The sequence below is a fragment of the Saccopteryx leptura genome, chromosome 11, assembly GCF_036850995.1.
Source record: "Saccopteryx leptura isolate mSacLep1 chromosome 11, mSacLep1_pri_phased_curated, whole genome shotgun sequence".
Taxonomy (NCBI): Eukaryota; Metazoa; Chordata; class Mammalia; order Chiroptera; family Emballonuridae; genus Saccopteryx; species Saccopteryx leptura.
In genome coordinates, this window is record NC_089513.1 from 14,880,280 (window position 1) to 14,902,539 (window position 22,260).

Here is a 22,260-nt window from a genome sequence, read left to right on the forward strand (position 1 = left end):
GCAGTCTGTCACTAAGATGTCTGCTATCCTAACATGTTACACTAAGAACAGCTAAAGGAAAATGAGTAAAAAAGTCTATCAAACTCCTAGGGGCTCTTGGCTCGATCATAAGATATACATGTCTAGGGCAAACGAACTCATTGAAATCACCCTATATTCTCAACAATCCCAAACACAGGCTCTCTGACCCTGAACATCCATTAACAGGAATGCTGGTATGCTTGCTCTGCCACGTTTATTAAGAACATCTGAAATGTGTGGTTGCAAACTCACTTTTTCATTATCGTGAATTAAATTCAATTCACCAAGTATTTGTGGAGTGCCTATTATGTGCAAGCTGCTAGGGAAAAAATAGAGCTTCTGTACTAAATGCAATAGTTTAAGAACTTACTGGAAAAAGGCCAATAAGAAAAGCTAAATCATAAGGCATACATCAACAAAATGGTCTCAAATTTCTTAGTAAGACTCAATGTTAAACATAAAATGCAAATGTGGTGGGCAGTTAGAGGCATGAGCAGAGCGCCGATGAGCCTGGTCCAGAAGGTCAGCAGGGCAGGAAGCCCTAGTAGTGGGCAGAACCAGGAAAACAGGACCTTACTCCAGGGGGATGCTCCTGCCCTGACACGGTGCTGGCCATGCAGTTCGGACCCGCCCGTGACCTCTCCGCCCCTGGCATGCTGCTGAGACCCCCTTAGAGGAGAACCAAACAAGGAGGCCAGGGAATAGCCCTTAAGCATTAAGCCCCCGGGACAATGGGGTTCTGACCCCCATCAAATACATCTACATCTCACTCGTGTTTCAGCTGCAGGCCCAGAAGAGCAGCAAAAGCAGACAAGGGACGCCATGGCTGACCTCACTGACCAATGACCCTGCCCTGGGCTGACCAATCAGTAGAGACCACGAGCCTGAAAGGACACACCAGGAAAGCTGATGACCGTTCTACTGGGATCCTCCCGAGACCTCCAGATAAACACCCTGAAGACAGCGCCCAGGGTAACCCCCTCCCCAGGCGTGGTTTCCAGCCCCCCCACCCCCACCGCCGGCTCCAACAGCCCTTCCTTTGCCTCTGTAACTGGTTTCCTGAGCCTATTTCTTCTACAGCTCTTCTTCTACCTCTGGGGCCATACTAAGCCTATAAAAACTTTCTATTTTCTATAGGGGGAGAATACAGATTTAGCCATTTCAAATATGACATAAGGATCTTGGCTTCAAATATAACAGAAATGCAAAAATAGGAAAAAATTATGACCCTGTGGCAACCACATTAAGAGCAGCAGGTCAAAGTGTCCCGAGTGAGAGCACGAGGAAAAGGCCAGGAGGACAGTCGGAGCCGGTTCCTTCTTCAAGCAGGGCTGGCTTCCCAGCTCACACACACACCACAAACAGCAGCCCACGTCAGCAACAACTCACATCCACAGAGGAGCAACTGGTAGCGCATCCTTGTCATAGCCTTTACCGTTATTACGGAATTGGACAGATGCTGGGTGAGGTCACATCTGCCAAAACACCAGCAGCTCTGCCCCTAAAACCAATGTAATGACGATATTTAAGCGTACTTCATTTTAATCAATGACTCAAGAGAAAACCATTGGCAATAATGTACTCTCGCATCACTCCCATTAAACGGTCCTGATGTAAAAGCTTACTTATTTCCGACTTGTTCTTGAACACTAGAGTTTTTGAGACTCTTAAAGTTAGCTAATAACACAATTTATTATTTTTCCTAAAAGAACACTAAGGCCCATCTATAACATCCCATGATTCAGATATCTACCTAAAAACAGGGCTGATTTATGCCAGGGAGCATTAAATATCAGCAGATTTTGATGCTAAAGTGTAAAGCAGTAGAGTGGATAATTTTTTTTTAATCTGTATCTGCTTTGAAACCAGAGATCAAGGATACTAAGAATAAGACTAGGAAATGTTACAGATCTCATACACCCACACACTCACACTCACACACACATACACTTCTGTAAATATTAATACTGAATCCTAAAATAAAATACCCAAAAAATATGTGTTTAAAAATATTAATATAATATTTTACAAAATAATTATGTATCATATTTATAATATATGGTTTAAATGCTTTTTCACTTGCTAAATATGGTATAAAAATTGGTTTATTACCTAAGGACATCTTGGCAGGAAAAATAAATGAAAAACCATTTACTCTTGTGGCTAGGACATTTTATTGAATAAAGATCTTGAAGAGAACTGAAACTCTGATGTGTAATGGTAAATGTAAAAGGTTCAACAAATAAATCGCATTGTGTCTTAATGTACTTTTAAATTTTTCAAAAAAATTAGCTAAGGGAAAATCCGACTATCAACTATTTTTAAGATATGGTTTTAATGTTAATGATGCTAGGAAAAAAGACGAGGAAGGGGGCAGGAAGAGAGAACAGGCTGCAGAGGGAAATAAAAACTAGATCAGAAACTGTGACTGAAATGGATATCTGGCGCCCTCTGCTGTCGTACTGCTGTTACCTGACACAAACGTTAGGATAACGGACATGAGTTCTTAGAGAACCCATTTAAGTTGGAATTAGACAATTTCCTTATCTTAAATATTTGATTTTGGGTAAGACAAGATTTTGATTAGGTATTAATGACAATTTATTCAGAGTTAATGTTACTTCACTTTCTTTCTTATGTTTTCATTAACTAGAATATTAAGCATAACAAAAGAGATAGTTAACTTCAGAGATTTGAAGTTTTGATATTCAGTACCATCCTGTTATTTCATATAACATAAATAAAATGTTAATTACTCAAAAGTTAATTACAAGTATTAAATATAATGCCTAGATCAGGCCAATTATAAAGAAAATACCTTCTAAAGTACCGGCCATGTCTTAATAATATTGTTTGAATAATAATAATAATACCCAAAATGGCATTAATATATTAAAATATCAGGAGATTAATATATTAGGTTTCCATGGAAACACAAGAGACTGGCCACTAAACAGGCGACAATGCACAGGACAGTCCCCAGGACAAAGAATTATCTAGCCCCAAATGTCCACAGCGCTGACGTTATAAAACCCTGATGCAGAGAAACAGATCTGTGAACACAGGTGTCTCCTGGCCTCCACACGGAGAACAAGGCACGGGACAGACACACAGACCAAAGGCCAGGGGTCCGAGAAGACAGAACTAACTCTACTAGACTTTCAGGCAGCACTGCCTCGAGAAGTCGACGCCTTTACAGTGATGGCGGCTGTGGAGTGGAGGCTCATGAGCTGAGTGGGAGCTAGCCAAGCGCCCGGGGAAACAAGGCCCTTCTGGGCACAGCAGTGAGACGTCTGCCGGAGCAGCCAGGCTGGGGGTTGTTACCTTACACTGACTGATGCTGACGAAGGCTCTCCCGCTGCCCCGTCTGTCCCTTTCTCTTGTCTACCTCTTCCTCCACGGCCATCCCCTTCCCTAGAGAACGGCACTTTCCCCTGGGCAGACTGCCGCCAGCTGTGACTGTGACTAAGAAAACAGGTATCTTTATGCAAACACAGAGGAGAGAGATGTGTGGAAGACATTACCAGATTACCGGACCTTCGGGGACACCGTGCCTACCCCACCTCCCGGGAGCACTGTACGGAATTCCACCCACAACTGCTACAAACCAAATGCACTTCTTGAACACGGCAGTGAATAGCCTCCCTGAGTAGACTGGCGGATTAATGTATCTCCATCCAAAGTTCATTGCAGGGCCTGCAATACCATGTCATAGAAATCATGAGTTACATATCTAAAAAATTCTACAATCTCAAAAATCATTGTCACAGCCTGGCTTGCCATCCATCGTTTTAGAAGATTCTGCCGCCAGCATAGGTCAGTGGTTTCCAACTTATGGTCTGCAGCCCTTGGTCAAGTGGACTGCTCATGGCTATAAAACCAGTCAAAGTTGGAGGTCACATGACAACGTGACCCTTTGAGTAGTACACACGTTCATCCAGAATAAGATCGATTTATTTCAAAAATGTGCAAGGCAACATTTAAAAAAAGGCAAATGTATGTTCTTCTTGTTTCCATAAATTGGTTATCAAATGAACATAATAAAACTGTCTCTGGAACTAATTTCATTTTTTGAAAAAAAACCCACTCCCAGGGGTCAGCAAGCATGAAAATTTAACTCACTCACTACTCAAAGGGTTAAACATAGGGTCATTTAGTAATAAAGTGAGTTACTATGTTGCTATTTCTAATTTTAAGTTAGCCTATGACTACATTTTCTAGACTTTCACTGCAACCCATCTTCACCAGCCACCTGACTGTATTCTCCTCCTTCTTGCCTGTGCCCTCCTCCATGAGGCTGGTCCTGATCCCCCAGCCTAGGCCCAATGTCTACAACACACTGCACTCCCCAGCCATCTCACTCACGGATGAACCCTTGTATTTATCTGCTTGTATTTCCTGCGGGTAATAGCATGTCTTATTCCTTTCGGCTCTCCGGGGCCTAACACAGCACCTAGCAATCAACAAATGTTTACTGAACTAGACTGATTCAATTATTTTCAAACACAGGTTATAAAAGTTGAGAAGTTTGAAAATCTTTTATATAGTCTAATAAAGAATAGATTTTTCAAGGACATTAGAAGAGACTATTTCTTACCCAAAGTACTAGCATTCATATGGAACTACAAATCTGTATACTTCTATCATATTTATTCCACAATGCCTTCAAGTTCCCAAATAAAAGTGAAATAAAAAGAATCACACATGGGGTCAGACAGTCTGGCTGCTGGGAAGGTCCTGGGGCTTAATCTACCTAGTGTCCCTATTCTCTCAGCAGTCTGCCATTTGATTTGTTATGTGAGATGGTAAAAGAAATTTCTCCTTCTCTGTATCTTGCATAAATTGCACAATGGTCTAAATTTCTCGTCAGGTAGCGTGGTGTGTTCATCTATTTCCAAGGAAAAACAAAACTGTTCTGAATTTAAACCCATTTTAGAACAAACCCGATTTTTCTTGGTTCAGCATTATATGTAACGTGAACTCTGAATCTCATTCATAAATCCATTAAACACCTATATGCGCAAGGCACTGTGCAGGGAAGGCACCGAGCCCTGCGTGAGCTACGTCTCAGGAAGCAGACTTCCCGTGTGTGTCATTACTGGACGGTGTTATGCAAGGATCATGAAAATCCACGGTATCTAATTCAGGGATCCTAAAAAAGGGAAGAAAATAAAAATACCCTGTAATCACCAAAAAATTTAGTAAGTGTCAATTAGTAAACATGTAGTTTTGAGTTTTATTCCTTGACAAAATAATTGGTATCATATTCATAGTAACCTAAAACTCCTTTCCTTCAAATTGGAAAGTTGGTGGAAAGTTAACCTGAGTTGGAAATGTTCAAAGCATTTGTCCCCAACCCTATGAAATATGTATATATAGATATATATATATAGACACACACACACACATACACACATAGAGAAACACAGAAGCACACACTCTCACAACCTACACATGCTTTCCTATGTACTATGATAGTGAGGCAAATATGAAGAAAGAATAAGAGAACAATAGAATTAGGACATAAATATGTTAAAGGATGTGAACCATTTTCACAGAGATGAGAAGAATGAATGATTAATTTCACAAGATGTACAGATCATGGGAGGAAGGAAAAGATAAAGAAAGAGAGATAGAGGGAGGAGTGAGACAGGCCAGACAGACTTCATAAACTGCCCTGTCTTTGTGATAATGGCAACAACAAGGAACAGTGGACGCTCAGGAACTGAATACATTACCTTACCTATATACCTGTGCCTCACCGATTACTTTAACTCTTTTCATTTGTATTTGTGGACCCAAAATTTTTTGTTAAAAATTATTCCTTAAGAAATCTCTTTTCCAAAAGCCTCCCATTAAATTCTAAAATTTTGATTCTAGAAGCCTTTAAAGTGACTTTAAGGTTCTAGCAATTGACAATCAATAGAAAGGGAAATAGTGGCAAAAGAAAGAAGTTACTGATTGCTCACTGGAGAGTCTAAAGTTCCTCTCACCAACCATACGTCATAAGACGGCGGGGGGGGGGCGGTAGGCGGGGCAATGCCCAAGGAAGGTGCCAGCCCAGATGGACGCAGGGACTCAAGCAATATCCCCTTGCCCATCATAGGTTAAGCATTCTCTCCCACAAACAGAAAGTGCGGATCCTTTCAATTCAAACCCACACTGGTATTTTACCAGTATGATCCAGAAAAGAAAAAAATATATCATCAGAAATGTGCCTCGTCTAGCTTCAATAATACACAATTAATATAAAGCCAATGATTGCTTAATACTATTTCTCCTCAACTAATTAATTTCACTGAATTTTACACTTAAGCCTGACCAGGCGGTGGCGCAGTGGATAGAGTGTCGGACTGGGATGTGGAGGACCCAGATTCGAGACCCCAAGGTCACCAGCTTGAGCGCAGGTTCATCTGGTTTGAGCAAAGCTCACCAGCTTGAGCCCAAGATCGCTGGCTCGAGCAAGGGGTTACTCGGTCTGCTGTAGCCCCACGGTCAAGGCACATATGAGAAAGCAATCAATGAACAACTAAGGAGCCGAAATGAAGAATTGATGTTTCTCATCTCTCTCCCTTTCTCTCTATCTGTCTCTATCTGTCCCTCTCTCTGACCCTCGCTGTCTCTGCCCTCCCCAAAAAAAGAATTTTATGCTGAACATCAAGAATATAGAAACTTAAAGGAATTCTAGGAAGACCATGGCAGCACAGTGACTGAATTTTCCCAAGTTCCCCACATAAAAGGCGATGTTCATTTTCAATACTCAAAAGCAACCGTGTTAATATTTTATGTGACTTGTATTTACCCCCAGCCTCCACTCCCATGCAGTAATGTATTTTCCATGCTCGTGACCGAGGTATATACATGATTGTTTCTCACTTAGGTAACATAAGAGAGGTAGGAAGTTCCAACTTTCCAAATGCTTATGGGTTATAATATTCTGGTAGGATAATTCCTGTTAAGATCTGTAGTTTTTTGTTTTTTCATGCTTTCTAATGTTCAGCACAGAGCTAGGTCCACAGTTGCAAAAGAATAGATCCTTGCTGAACTGAGCTGATGAACTGGCTTTGACTAATCCCAGCCTGAACCAGTATCCCGCATGACTAGGGAGGGGAAAAGACAGCCCCACCATGGACTGCTTCTCCCAGCTACCAAATGGAGGAAGGGGGGTTCCAGATGGTGGTCCGGTGCAAGCTGTGAGCAGGCCACTGGAATGTCAGGCTCTCAAGGACCATCTTGGGGGTAAAAACAACAAAAATACCTCTTGTCTTTATCAGTGCTTTGAACGAAGTTACCACAGGTCCCTCCGGTGGCTGCACATCTTGGAGAGCTATGCTTCCCTCTGCCTTTGATGCATTACAGGGTCCCCTCAGTCCCTTTGTTGGGGTTATTCCACCACCAAACTCTAAATCGGTTAAAGGTTCATTAGTGCGCAACAAGAAGCGCTTGATTAAAGAAATGATGGTACATCCATACCATGAATACTAGGCAGCCAATAAAAATCACGCCTCCTCAGACTAGTCACATAGAAGAAAAGCTTAAAATACATAGGTAAGGCGAGCAAAAAGCAGTCTCTAAATGAGTCGTCACAGAATAATCATGTTAGACAAAGATGATAAGCAGTTTTTATTTTATACTCTTTCCATTAAGAACCCAGTTCTCAGCCAAAATCTCTAAATATATAAAGTTCCAAACCCCGATTTCTCAATGTTACTCCTTTTCCTCCTGCGTTTCCAGTCCTGGGTTGAACCCCACCACCCCCGCGGCTGGCTGCTCCCGCGAGCGTGGGGAGGGTAGCCCTCTTTCTGGAGCCTCGCTGTGATCACACCTGACGGCCCGCAGACAGAGAACCAGCAGGGCAGGCTGCGTGGACCCCCACCTGCTCTGGAGACATCAGCAGGAAGGGGAGAGCTGGGACTAAGAGTAAGCAGCTACTTGGCAGGGGCTATTCCCAGCAGCCAGGGCGGTGGCCCCCAGCTCCCGGAGTACTGTCAGGAGGATGACAGAGGCAGCGCCCCCAGCTCCAACCTGTCTTCCTTCCGTCCTGCCTTGTGGGGGCTGCAGCAGGGAGCCCCACTTGGCACTGCGGGAGGTCTTGTCTACACACGGACATACTGCCTCGGCCCCCAGTATAACAAGCTAGGCCTTTGCACCCATTACGTCATCTTTGCTGTGTGACGTCGTCAGAGGCAGGGAGGCAATAACTGGAAATTACACGTCATTTTTGCAATGAAGCCTAAAGTAAAAAAACCACAAGAGCAGAAACATACACCAGATAGTGCCTTCAGGGAAGAGAAGATGGAGAGGAGGAAACATTTTACGTCAGATAGAAATGAAGCGTCTGCCCTTTACAAGAGGCGAGCTTCCAGTTGGCACGTATAGAAAAATTGAGGATGGGCAGAAAATCATTTACAGAAAGGGGGAACTGAGCAAATAAATATATACACTGAGAATCTTGAGAGCTGCAGTTATAGTATGCCCAGAGGGGAGCTGGTACACTGCGGTATTTTGTTAGAATTGGTGGTAGAGGTGCTAACTCGTGGTACTTAATAAATTTAGAAATATAGACAGAGAAACAAAGATGTGTGTGTGTGTGTGTGTGTGTGTGTACGTACATGTACACGTATAATACAGCTCCGTCTGCTGGGAGGTCTAGGCGGAGTAACATCCCCCAGGAGCAGCGAGGGCCCCCAGCATCCATTAAAGCAGCGGTTCTCAACCTGTGGGTCGTGACCCTGGCAGGGGTCGAACGACCAAAACACAGGGGTCGCCTAAAGCCACTGGAAAATACATTAAAGGGACTCACGTCACCCGGACACTCGATACCAAGTTCACTCTCCTTGGAGTCATTTCCTCAACTAATAAATCTTTATTTACTTGGCTGCAGACAAACAAACAAACAAGTAACAACAAAAGTTCCTTTTCCTCCTATAGTCATAGATATTTACTCCTTTTTCTCTTAAGCCCACTTTATCTAGCTAAGCCTGCCTAACTTTATTAAAGACTAGACAACAAGTAGTGTGCTATAAAATTTTATCTTCATAATAGTTTAGAATAATATTTTTGTGTTAAAATTCATTCAAGTTTTGGGGTGGAATGTTAAGCAAGTTTAATTGATTCTTCAAAGGTCACACATATCATAGGAATATTTTCTACAGCCGAAAGAGTTCACCAGACATGGCCGGTATTCTGTATATAAATAACACCATCCAGCTTGTCCCTGTCTGCACCTCACGATGCCCTTTTAACAACGTATCATAAAGTCAATTCAATCAGTATAAACATTTTTTACAGAGTGAATTTTGCAAGCAAAAAAAGAGAGTAGGTGATGTCTGACTTCTAAATTCCATTCTCTTACCTAGTTACACAGAATACAAAGCTACTGACCTTTGCAAATTTAGCTTGTTCGTGTTTTCAGGCTTTTGACTAATTAGAACAGAAAGGTAAGGTAAAAGATAAATCATCCTGGTCATTTTTCAGCTTCTTCAACCTGGTGCTTTTTCAACACAAATAGGGTGACTCTGATTGCCCCAGCAATGTCCAGGGCATCAAGGTTCCAAATAGTAAAGCACACACATGAGGACTCAGGAATGGCTTTCCAGCTTCTCTAATAAAATCCCAACTCCCCCCAAGATCTCTTCACCAAGATCCAGTTCTAGGGCAAGTGCCTTCTATAAAAACTTTCACAAGGATCGCCTGATATGCTCAGACCGGCTTCTTAAAACAGTCAATTATGCATTCATCAAATACTACTACATGCCATCTGTGACTTACTAGTTATGTGTATTTTACAGATCTTCTAAGTACCAATCCAGTACACCACTTATGTTGGGTGTTATGATTTAAAAAGAAAAAGATGAATCTACCTTCAAGGGATTAAAACAACTTCCTTTTACCACATGTCACAAGGCAAACAAACTGGTTACATTCACCTCCCTCTCTCATCACTGCTGGTTCTAAAGAAACAGTGGCTGGTAAGGGTAATCCTGCAACTCCGTCCTCAACACCACGTCCTCTCACGTGACTCTACCAGTCGCCCCTCCACCAACAAGGATATCAGGAAGCTCCTAAACAACATATAAAAGCTGCTCTTAACGCGACAGCCACTGCAGCTACTACTCTTCTTCCCCCAAAGCAAACTTCTTCCACACTGTCTCCCTCTACCCCTGCCCTCCTCCGCCCTGGCCCACTACACACTGAGTCCTGACCCTACTCCCATCGCAGCTCTCTTTGTGGCCACAATGGCTTTCCCCACTGCTAACTCCAAACACTCTATTCCTCCTCAAGTCTCCCTGTTATTTCCTTTCTCTGGTCAACTCTCTTACTTGCCCAAGGTCCCCCACGGGCAGCAAGTTACAGAGATGTCCACAGACAAGCTGCTGCCAAACAGCAAGGCTTTTAACCACTCCTTCGAACTGCTTTCCAAAGTGAAGCAGGAGCAAGTCCACGGAAGAACCGCACCCACAATCTTGATACTAATAATGCCATCTTCCCATGTGGGGCCAGCAAACTATTTTTCTCCAAAGCAATGGTTCTAAACCAGAGGCGATTTTACCCCTTGGGGGCAGGCATTTAGCAACCTAAGAGAACATTTCTGATTGTCATGACTGGGGAGAAGGGATTTTACTGGCATGTAGTGGGTAGAGGACATCCCACATGACACAGGACAGCCCCCCACAACAAAGAACTATCCAGTCCAAAATGCCAATACAGTCCTGCAGCTGAGCAACCCTGGTCCAGAGCCACAGGGCAGGAGGAAAGGAGAGGGTGCAGCTGGGATGACTCCGGGGTGTGCGGGAACACTGCCGACACAGGGTGGCAAGGAAGGAGAAGGAGTTATGCTGGGCAACCTTGTGCGAAACAACCAAAGAGGAGAAAGCAAAACTGCACAGCGAACAAACTTATTCATAAATGCTCCACATCTCCCACTCAGGAACAAGGAGAGATTTGATTGGCAAGTCAATCAACTGGGAGGGAACGGAGAAGACGGGAAGAGCAGAAGCAGAGGTAAGCAATGACACTCTCGGTTCTACATCTTCCAATTCAGCGCGTGTCTCCTACACGGGGGCGACTGGAGGTCATGCAGAAAACACAGATAAATCAATCATTATCCCTGCTTGCGAGAAGGCTACATTTCAGTGGGGAGGGGGATTACGTAATTACATAAGTTACTGTAATCAAAGGGAAAATAAGACACATGTCCTAAGAGAAACACACAGGGCTTCATTCAAATACACACATCTTGCAAGGATTCAGTGCAGCAGGAGAGGGTAATGCTAACGAATATCTTCTTCATCTTCCAGCGAAAGAAGAAAACCGGTGGGCAGCAAATCCTCCATTTTTGTTTGCAAAGCCATAATAAACATAATTAGCCATATAAAATATCTGCTACTTCCAAATAGCCCCACTGCTAATATCTCAAGGAGGACAAAGCTGTAGAGTATTATAGACATCTGACTTTCCACTGATGGACAAGGAAGTTCCCAAGAGCCTAGAGGAAGTCCTGCACTAGAAGCTCTTAGTTTCCTGCCCTTTTTTTTCCTTTTTAACTTTGGGCGGGTTTTATTTCTCCCGAGGTTGGAAAACCATCCCGAGGATGGCTCTTTAGATACTCCCCTCAGAAGGAGCCTCAAATTCAACATGAGAGGAGAGTTAGAGAAATCCCTAACGGTCCAGCCAACATATATTTTTGATAAAGTGATTATCCTCCTGCAGCCTCAGCTTCCTAAGCCCTTTCCCCCTCTTAGAATTGTTTTCCTTGTAGGCCAGGCAACAATTACCACGGCTACAGGGTGGCAGCGGTTCACAAGCAGTATATCTTACAATACATAAGTGTAGTGTCTCTGATATCTGGTGCTTTTATCACTAATTGCACTATAAAATGTGCTATTAAAACAGGGACAGGCAAGATTGTAAAAATCACATAATGGACCATGACCACTTACAAAAGCCATTCATAAATGTGACCGTACCACCTCTTTTTCCGGTTATAGAGTTGTGGGTTTTTTTGTAATTTTTACTTTTAAGGGATACCAACAAAAAAAGATATTTAGAAATTATATATCATACATGCTTGCCCTTGAATATAAATTTTTTTTATATATTTGCTCCAAATTAAAATTACATGGAACGTAAAATGTGCTATGAACACTAAATTCCTAGGGATATTTACATGATCTCTTGAAAAAAATTATAGGCATAGCGACTGCATTTAAGCTGTGATTTCTACTCAAACTTTAGAGCACAGGAGGGGAGGCATGAAAAAAAGCAGAGAAGGATTTCATAATTCTGATCTGTGAAACATGCAATATAGCAAAGCCAATAAAACATTTCTATCTCTGTGGCAAAAACAGAATGATCAAATATTACTGCCAACTGCCGGAGGATGCGGGTCACTGCAGCTGCCTACAGTACTTTGTATGTCACGAGCACTCACAAATTCATCGGCATGTTTTCAAGTCTGCCAAGCAGCAATTCAACCTCTTCACTATGAATTCATATAACAAACCATTAAAAAACCCAGGAATCAGGAATAAGAGAGAATGAAAATAAAAGTATTTGTGTTATCCATTAATAATTCCAATGACTACTCAGATGGAACTAGAAATTTTAAGTAGTGACTCTGATAAACTTCTGAGACTGTCCCTGGGTTTCATTAATCCATTACCAAAGACAAACTAGTTCTAATAATACCATAGAACACAAATACAACAAACCAAACAGTGGCTAGCCCCTACAAAACCAACAATAAGTAATCAATTAATGGATTGGGGTCATTTGTTTTTTTAGTAGAAGAAGTTTCTTTCAACTGAAAAAAGAAACAGACATCAGCAGGAACGTGTGACAGGGCTTGGGTCAAACATGAAAATGCCGTCACCCGTGCAACTCCACAGGGCCTCGTCTCAAGTGTTTCCTTCCATTCTTGTAATGGCCCAGCTTTGCTAAGATCAGAACCTACTTTTAAAACAAGTTGATAAGCATCTTAAATTGTACCTAAATTATTATGTTTTTCTCCTGGAGGTATTAGCTAGCGCTCAAGCTTTCAAAAGACTGTCAGAAAGTCAAAAAGACAGATTATATATATATAAAAACATTTGCTCTAATTTCAGCCAATAGAGTAATTTAATTCAGTAGCAATCATGTTAAAATATTTTTAATGGTAAGAATAATTTACTTTTTCAAAATGCTATATACACTTGTATTACTCTAAAACTGTTGCCCAAACCTAAATAACAATTGGAAACTTATTTTTCACTGGTATCATCTCCCAAAATTATTTCCAAAGACATGCCTAAGCTTTGCTATTAAATACAGTTAAAAAGGGACTGACTACCCACAGGAGCCCACATACAAAACTTACTTTGTCAGATGCCTCAGAAGCCAAGAGGTTAGTTGCAAGGGTCTGTAGCTTATGATGGGCCATGTTTTTCAGGGCAGCAAGACTACGTCTTGTCATGGCTTGTTTTAGATTGACTGCTGGGTGACTGAGAGAGTCAACGGCAGCAGGAACCGCTTCGTCACAAGCATTCAGGATCTCCACGGCTGTTATCCCCATGACACAACGATCCAATGCACCTGCAAGAAAGACACGTTCACAAGTGTCACACACACCGTAACATTTTGAATAGTTTAAAACAAAAAAATGCAGGGTTATTTTTTATGCAGAAATATGTTTTGATAGCGCCTCCCAGAAGCCTCTCCTGGCACCTCCTCCCTCCAATGATCTCTCCTGCAGCACGAACATCTCGTCATCTCCGCTCCCACAAGGGCCCGCCTACAACTTCCCGACAGAGTCAAGCTCAGAGCCTAGACTGGAGCGACTCCCCCAGACTTCTCTGCTTTCTTTCCCCTTCCGAGATGGCCTCCTGGACCAGTCCAAACCATTACTCTATTTCAAACATCAAATTCTATGACTTCATCTTCCTCTCAGTTGTATATTAGTCTTAAACAAAAAAACTAAGTTTTTATTCTACTTGAACAATTCCTGAAGCTTTTTTTCTCTAGAAAATCCCCACAGGCCTGACCTGTGGTGGCACAGTGGATAAAGCGTCGACCTGGAAATGCTGAGGTTGCTGGTTCGAAGCCCTGGGCCCGCCTGGTCATGGCACATATGGGAGTTGATGCTTCCAGCTCCTCCCCCCTTCTCTCTCTCTGTCTCTCCTCTCTCTCTTTCTCTGTCTCTCCCTCTCCTCTCTAAAATGAATAAATAAAAAATAAATAAATAAAAAGAAAAGAAAAGAAAATCCCCACAGACCATGGAAAAAACTATAACTTTGCATTCTATCTGCAAATTTCTTGAGTCTTATTCTAAATTCCCAACCAAACATTTTTAGTTGGTGAAAATACTAACTACTGTGTTGGCTTGTAGCCATTTCGAAGCTTCTTCAGTTGGCCACACTTCCCATTACCTCCATCAATGTGTTTCTTGCCTAAGTTAGGATGTGAACTCCCTCCAATGGAGAGAAGGCCTTTCTGCACACTGTGTCAGGCGCAGTGCCTAGCAGCCCAGCAGGCAGAGAAGGTTCTCACTATAAGAATCTGTGGATCATTTTTTGAAGATTATAATAATGAAAATAAAATGATAATAGGGTATATTCTGATTCATTGAGCATTCTTCCAGTCATTCTAAATGAGGACAAGTCAATTTTGAAAAATAATCATAGTAAACACCAGCAACGTAAATGTTAACAAAATACAAAAATTTTACTTTTTTTTTAGCTATACCCAAACATATATATCTGCTTCTCAATGTTGACTGATTATACACATGCCAGTCAAGCTTGGTCCTCCTTCCTTAAAAACTTGAACTCCTAACTCACTGTCCTCTTTCCAAAAGTACCCCTGCAATAATGCTTGGTAGCTGCAGCATTAACATAAGTCAGTGTTTTACTAACCAGTTCATTGAGTGTTGACCAATATATTTTGGAAGGCAAAGCAACAGAAAGAATTGTTACCTGAAACTTCTTGTGTATGTGTGAAAAGGAGAATATATATACTCAAATGAGATTTCAATAATGTTCAAAGGATATGAACAATTAAGAAAAGAAATACAAATGGGTAGTAATCATATGAAAAGATCTCAACCTCACTAATAAAGAAATCCAATTGAAGCAACAATAAAGTATCATTTATGTGTTACCATAACAGATATTCAGCATTCTTAAGGGTATGAGAAAACTAGTATAACACTTTGTTGTTGTTGTTGTAGAGAGAAAGAGAGGGACAGACAGACAGGAAGGGAAAGAGATGAGAAGCACCAATTCTTTGTTGTAGCACATTAGTTGTTCATTGATTGCTCTCTCATACATGTCTTGACTGGGGGGCTCCAGCAGAGCAAGTGACCCCTTGCTCAAGCCAGAGACCTTGGGCTTCAAGCCAGCAACCTTTAAGCTCAACATTTAGTGACCATGTCTATGATCCCACACTTAAGCCAATGACCTTGGGATTTCGAACCTGGGTCCTCAGCATCCTTGGCCAACATTCTAGCCACTGTGCCACTGCCTGGTCAGGAGTAAAATACCTTTAATATCTGTAAAAATTAGCAACTCTTTCCTTGACAATTTCTATTTAATTTAAAATTCACATATTTTTAACATAGCAACTCTCATTCTGAGATTTATACTAAACAAAAGATTCCTCAAAAATTAAAAATGGATCTGCCTTTTGACCCAGCCATCCCACTTTTAGGAATATATCCCAAGAATACCATATCATCGACTGAAAAAAAGAAATGCACCCCATGTTTATGGCAGCATTGTTCACAATAGCGAAGATCTGAAAACAGCCCAAGTGTTCATCAGTAGACGAGTGGATTAAAAAGCTGTGGTACATATATACAATGGAATACTATGGGGCCATGAAAAAGAAGGAAATATTACCTTTTGCAACAACATGGATGGACCTGAAAACTATTATGTTAAGTGAAATAAGCCAGGCAGAAAAAGAAAAATATCATACGACCTCACTCATTTGAGGAATCCAATGAACAATGTGAACTGAGGAACGGAATTGAGACAGAGGAGGGATCAAAGGGAACAGAGGAAAAGAGGACAGAGAGAAAGGGGAAGATAGAATGGGCTAAACCTGAAGGGAAGGGGGAAGGGCGGTGTGGGGAGGGGGGTAAGGGAGATGTTGAGGGCAATAAGGGGGAGGGGGTTTGCATTTGGGGCAACTCTAGAATCTATGTTAACACAATTAATTAAATAAAAAAATTCCATATAAAAATATAAATTTACATATATACTATTAGTAAGCATATATCAATAACTATATGTATATATGTATGCATGTGTGTGTAAATAAAACTATTACTATCATATACGTATATACACACACATACAACACAGACATATTTACTGATTGTCTTACACACAAACTTAAAAAATTGAAAACGAAATTTATCATTAGTAGATAGGGTCAATGATTAGCTATACCTACTAAAAGGAATACTGTGAAACTGTTACGAAATCAACAAAAGCAAAATGAAGGTCAGTGTGATGTTTAACTTTATGTGTCAACTTGGCTAGGCCACAGAGCTGAGATATTTGTTTGAGTATTATTCTGAATTTTTCTGTGAAGGTGTTTTAGATGAGACTGTATTTAAATTGGTGGACTGTGAGTAAAGCAGAGTGACCTTCATAATGTGAATGGGACTCAACCAGTCAGTTGAAGGCCTGAAAAGAACAAAAGATTAACCTCCCCCAAGTAAGACACAAAACAGAAACTCTTTAAAACACACACACACAAAAATAATAATTTTAAGTAGCCTAATGGACAGATAAATAGAGTTTCCAAAGAAAGGAAAGAGAAGAAAGAATCAAAAACATATTGCCTGACTAGGTGGTGGCGCAATGGATAGAGCACTGGACTGGGATGTGGAAGGACCCAGGTTCGAGACCCCGAGGTCACCAGCTTGAGCGCAGGCTCATCTGGCTTGAGTAAAAAGCTCACCAGCTTGGACCCAGGGTCGCTGGCTCCAACAAGGGGTTACTCAGTCTGCTGAAGGTCCCCGGTCAAGGCACATATGAGAAAGCAATCAATGAACAACTAAGAAGTCGCAATGCGCAACAAAAAACTAATGATTGACGCTTCTCATCTCTCCGTTCCTGTCTGTCTATCCCTCTCTCTGACTCTGTCTCTGTAAAAAACAAAAAAAACAAAAAAGCCAAAACATATTTGCATAAATAATAGCCAACAGTTTATAAATGTGTTGAAAGTATATGCTCACAGATCCCACAAAAAAGATGAAGAAAACTATAATCAAAATGCTCAAACCCAGATTTTTTTTTGTCTTTTTAGACAGATTGGTATGGACACATAGCAGCACTGCCCTGGAAGTATTTTAGGCTGTAGGCATTGTTTTCTGATAGAAGTACAAGTAGAAATTCAAGTAGGACTGAACTAGATTATATTCTTTGGCTATTAAGAATACTGTTCAGCCCTGGCCAGTTGGCTCAGTGGTAGAGCATCGGCCTGGCGTGAGGAAGTCCCGGGTTCGATTCCCGGCCAGGGCACACAGGAGAGGCGCCCATCTGCTTCTCCACCCCTCCCCCTCTCCTTCCTCTCTGTCTCTCTCTTCCCCTCCCACAACCAAGGCTCCACTGGAGCAAAAGATGGCCCAGGCGCTGGGGATGGCTCCTTGGCCTCTGCCTCAGGCGCTAGAGTAGCTCTGGTCGCGACAGAGCGACGCCCCGGATGGGCAGAGCATCGCCCCCTGGTGGGCTTGCCGGGTGGATCCCGGTCGGGCGCATGCGGGAGTCTGTCTGACTGCCTCCCCGTTTCCAGCTTCAGAAAAATCAAAACAAAACAAAACAAAAAGAATACTGTTCATGTTTGTCTGAAGAAGATAAGAAAAAAAATCTAGATAAATTTGTGTCCTGAAAGACAAGATGGCGATGGAGTAGGCTGATGTACCAATATCCACCTCCCAGAACCAAAGTGGATTACAGAATAATTTTAAGAACTATCATCTGGAAAAACCAACTTTGGACTAAACTAAGAGGACTCTTCAACCAAGGAACACTGAAGAAGCCTCACCGAGACTGGTAGGAAAAGCGGAAATGCAGAGAGGGCTGCCCAGCTCCCAGGAGCGAACGGCAGCCGGGAGAGACTCGCGTGGCAGGAAGTGAGTTTAGCAGAGAGGGGAGGGTCCCGAGCCCCAAGAACAAAGCCCCAGCCTGCAGCCCCAGAGCCTAGAAGAGGCGTATGGACAGTACTTAGCTGGAAACAAGACAGGATACTGTTTGTGAGAAAGAGACTGGTTTCTCAGACCCAGGATTCTTCTTAAAGGGACCGCGCAGAACATCTCTCTCACAACCACTCACCCGGGGCTCTGGGGGACGGGGAGAGAGGAGAGGACTGGAGTAGCAGGAAGAGAGTGTAATCTAGGAGGCACAGGGAGAAACATTTTGGGAGACAGCCACCCTAACCCCTGGGATGAGTCACTCCCCAAATCTGAAGTGAATATTTCCCCTGGAAACAGCAATACCAGCAAAGGGAAGCAGGACACCAGCCAAACAAGCTCCCCTGCGGCACTCAGAGCAGAGTAGCTTAGAACAGCGGTTCTCAACCTGTGGGTCGCGACCCCAGTGGGGGTCGAATGACCAAAACTCAGGGGTCGCCTAAAGCCATCGGATAAGTAAAATATGTATTTCTGATGGCTTTAGGCGACAGGTGTTTTGGTCATTTGACCCCCGCCAGGGTCGCGACCCACAGGTTGAGAACCACTGGCTTAGAAGGAGGGAGCTTTCGGGGCTACAGTAGTGAGTGTTAGGGTCTGAGCTGCAGCGCCCACACTCACACAGCTGAGGGCTCACCTGACAGTGGGCGGCGGCAGGACGCGGAAGCATGGTTCTGTCGGCAGGGGCAGAAGCCAGTGGCCACCACTGGGCTCAGGTGTGAGCTCAGTCTTGCCCGGATGAGGAGGAGTAGGCGTGCAAAAGTGGTCAAGCCCAGCTGTCGGCAGCCTGCAATCCAGCCTGCGGGGGAAGGGCAGGAGCCCCAGAAGGGGCGGAGACCAGCCCTTGAGCAAGGGCCCAGGAGCACACCCTTGCCCCACCTGCGGAACCAAGGCTTGTGGCCTGAAGCGGGAGCCGGCTCCTCCCACTGGGGTGGAGCCAAAAGCCCAGAACAGGCAGAGTCCCACTACTGAGCATGGGCATGCAGTCTCGCCTGGCCTGTGGAGCCAAGGCTAGCAGCCGTCCCACGAGCGGGCTCCTCCTGCAAGGGCGAGGCGAAAGCCCGGAAACAGGTGGAGACCTGCAGCTGAGCAAAGGTTCTCGCCACTGCCCTCAGGGCCGAGCACAACGCCACCCACGGGGGCGGGGCCAAGGCCAAGGCCATCAAGGCTTGCACACTCGAGCATGTGATCACAGCCACTCCCATGAAGGACAGGCGGAAACCACAGCAACAGCCCCAGTGGGCAGGCACCAGCAACGCCCAAACCCAAACGCCCTAGGCAGCAACAGCAGAGGGGGTGGCGGGCCTGCAGACAGACCACATCTAGGGAACAGAGGCTACACTCAGTGGACTCCAGTGGCCAAGACTTTCTTTTACACAGAGAAGATGAGAAGGCAGAGAAATGCAAAACAAATGAATCAAGAGAAATCTCCAGAAAAGGACCTGAATGAATCAGATATAACCATATTACCAGATGAAGAGTTTAAAATAACGATTGTTAGGATGCTCAAAGATATTAGAACAACAATAGATGGTCATTATGAACACCTAAATAAAGAGATAGCAAATATAAAAAGGTCATTGAAATAATAAAAAAGAATCAGTCAGAAATGACAAATACAATATCAGAAATGAAGAACACAATAGAAGGAATTAAAAGCAGGATGGATGAAGCGGAGAATCAAATCAGCGAGTTAGAGGACATGATAAATAAAGGCACAGAAGCAGAGCAGAAAAAAGAAAAGAGACTCAAAATGTCTGAGGAAACTCTAAGAGAGCTCTGTGACAACATGAAGAGAAATAACATCCGCATCATTGGGGTTCCTGAAGAAGAAGAGAAAGAACAAGGGATAGAGACTTTGTTCAAGCATATCATAGCTGAAAACTTTCCTCAATTAAGGCAGGAAAACATCTCACATGTTCAAGAAGCACAGAGAACTCCATTAAAGAGAAACCCAAAGAAATCAACACCAAGACACATCATAATTAAAATACCAAAGCTAAGTGATAAAGAGAAAATATTAAAATCTGCTAGAGAAAAAAAGACTATCACCTACAAAGGAGCCCCCATAAGGATGACCTCTGACTTCTCAACACTTCTCTGACACTTGAGCCCAGAAGGGAATGGCAAGAAATATTCAAAGCAATGCAGAACAAGAGCCTACAACCAAGACTACTTTATCCAGCAAGGCTATCATTTAAAATTGAAGGAGAAATAAAAAGCTTTCCAGACAAAAAAACACTCAAGGAATTCACTACAACCAAACCAAGGCTGCAAGAAATGCTAAGGGGCCTGTTGTAAACAGATCAAAATGCTCAAAACCAGTAATAAAGAAAATTCTGCTGACTGTCGGTGGCACAGTGGATAGAGCATTGTACGGGGACACAGAGGACCCAGGTTTGAAACCCTGAGGTCAGCATCTTGAGCACAGACTCATCCAGCTTGATTGCAGGGTCGCTGGCTCAAGCATAGGATCAGTCATCATCCCATGGCCACTGGCTTGAGCCCAAAGGTAGTTGGCTTGAAGTCCAAGGTAGCTGGTTTGAAGTCCAAGGTTGCTGGCTTGAGCCCAAGGTCACTGGCTTGAGCACGGGGTTACTTGGTCTGCTGTAGCCCCCCAGGCAAGGCACATATGAGAGAGCAATCAAACAAGTGAGGTACTACAATGAAGAATTGATGCTTCTCATCTCTCTCCCTTCCTGTCTGTTGGTCCCTACTTGTCCCTCTCTGTGTCTCTCTCTCTGCCCCCCCCCCCAAAAAAAGAAAGAAAATTGTGACCTTGGAAAAGACCTGTGGAAAGGACAATGGACGCTTACGGGGACCACCAAATGTGAAGAATGAGGTTACTCGCTGAAGCACATGAACAACTCCAGGTAGAAGTGGTCACTATCTAGGTCAGTGGTCCACCTTCAGTAGGTTCCTGAGAGTCAAAGTTTCCTCTGGACACACCCGGCTGCAGTGTTAGACTAATTTTCTAACTACCCAGAAATGTAACAGAAGAATAATTTCCATGGCATTCACATCATTATTAACTGCTATTGCATAAAATAAAGATGATACAATAAAAGAACAAAGATTCTGGATCTCTATCTCTCTAATTAAATTTGGTATACAGTACTAGCTTCAAACTCATTGCATTAGGAAATAAATACCGAAGGTAAAACACTCATTTAAAGGGAAAAAACAATTTTTAAAATGCTGCTTAAAAGTATAAAGAAAAGTCATTTTTAAATGTTTACAAGCTAGAAACATCAGCACAATTCAATAGCAAACAGAAAATTATACAATATGAATGCATAGTATTAGTGTAATATGGCTTCATTTGTAAAAATACATCCCCAAAACACTAAGAAGAGGGATCAAGTATCGCCTCAGAGTTTAAATACATTTCATACATCAAACCTTGGCTAAAACTGATTTATTTAGCTTCATTTTTTAATTTATTTAATAAATAAATAATGTCAATACCATCAGGACGTGCCTCGCTGACTCCCCAGAGACCTTATGTCACTAGTCCAAGCCTGAGCAGTATGCAGGGAAAGAGGACGCATACTTCCTACCAAGGTCGATATCCCAAACAAACTCTGCTTCTCCATTTTCATCTCAGTCTCAGACTATCATATTGACTAACAGTTCCCAAAAACCCTCCTGAAGGTCAGAATTGAGAATTTTCAATATTATATATTACTTAATCTAAAAGAGGCTTAATTATACCAAACTAGCCTTAAGAATAACATCCTTCAGCATAACTATAGTTAGGGGTCATTTCTCATTTCCTTCTGGGGAAGTTGCTGGGAACAGTAGCTTTATCTTTCAGTAAGGTTTCATTTGTAAAGAATATAAAGTCTAGAGCCTCTGAAATATTCAAGTATCGTTATTTAAGTATATATCTGAAAAATTCAGGAAAATTATACTATCTTCATCATATTTATTTCATTTTTAAAAGTCCTAGACAAATTTACCACACTTTTGTATTTAAGATATAGGCCCTGGCCGGTTGGCTCAGCGGTAGAGCATCGGCCTGGCGTGCAGGAGTCCCAGGTTCGATTCCCGGCCAGGGCACA

General features: G+C 42.7%; 1 protein-coding gene across 2 annotated transcripts in view; it reads right to left on the bottom strand.

The window, feature by feature from the left end:
• WDR7 (WD repeat domain 7) overlaps positions 1 to 22,260 on the bottom strand; it is a 307,399-nt gene that overhangs the window by 227,141 nt on the left and 57,998 nt on the right. For both annotated transcript variants that reach the window (XM_066353645.1, XM_066353646.1), the window contains exon 14: positions 13,379 to 13,593. In XM_066353645.1, the coding sequence (XP_066209742.1) occupies positions 13,379 to 13,593 (215 nt within the window). The remainder of the gene's footprint in view (positions 1 to 13,378; positions 13,594 to 22,260) is intronic.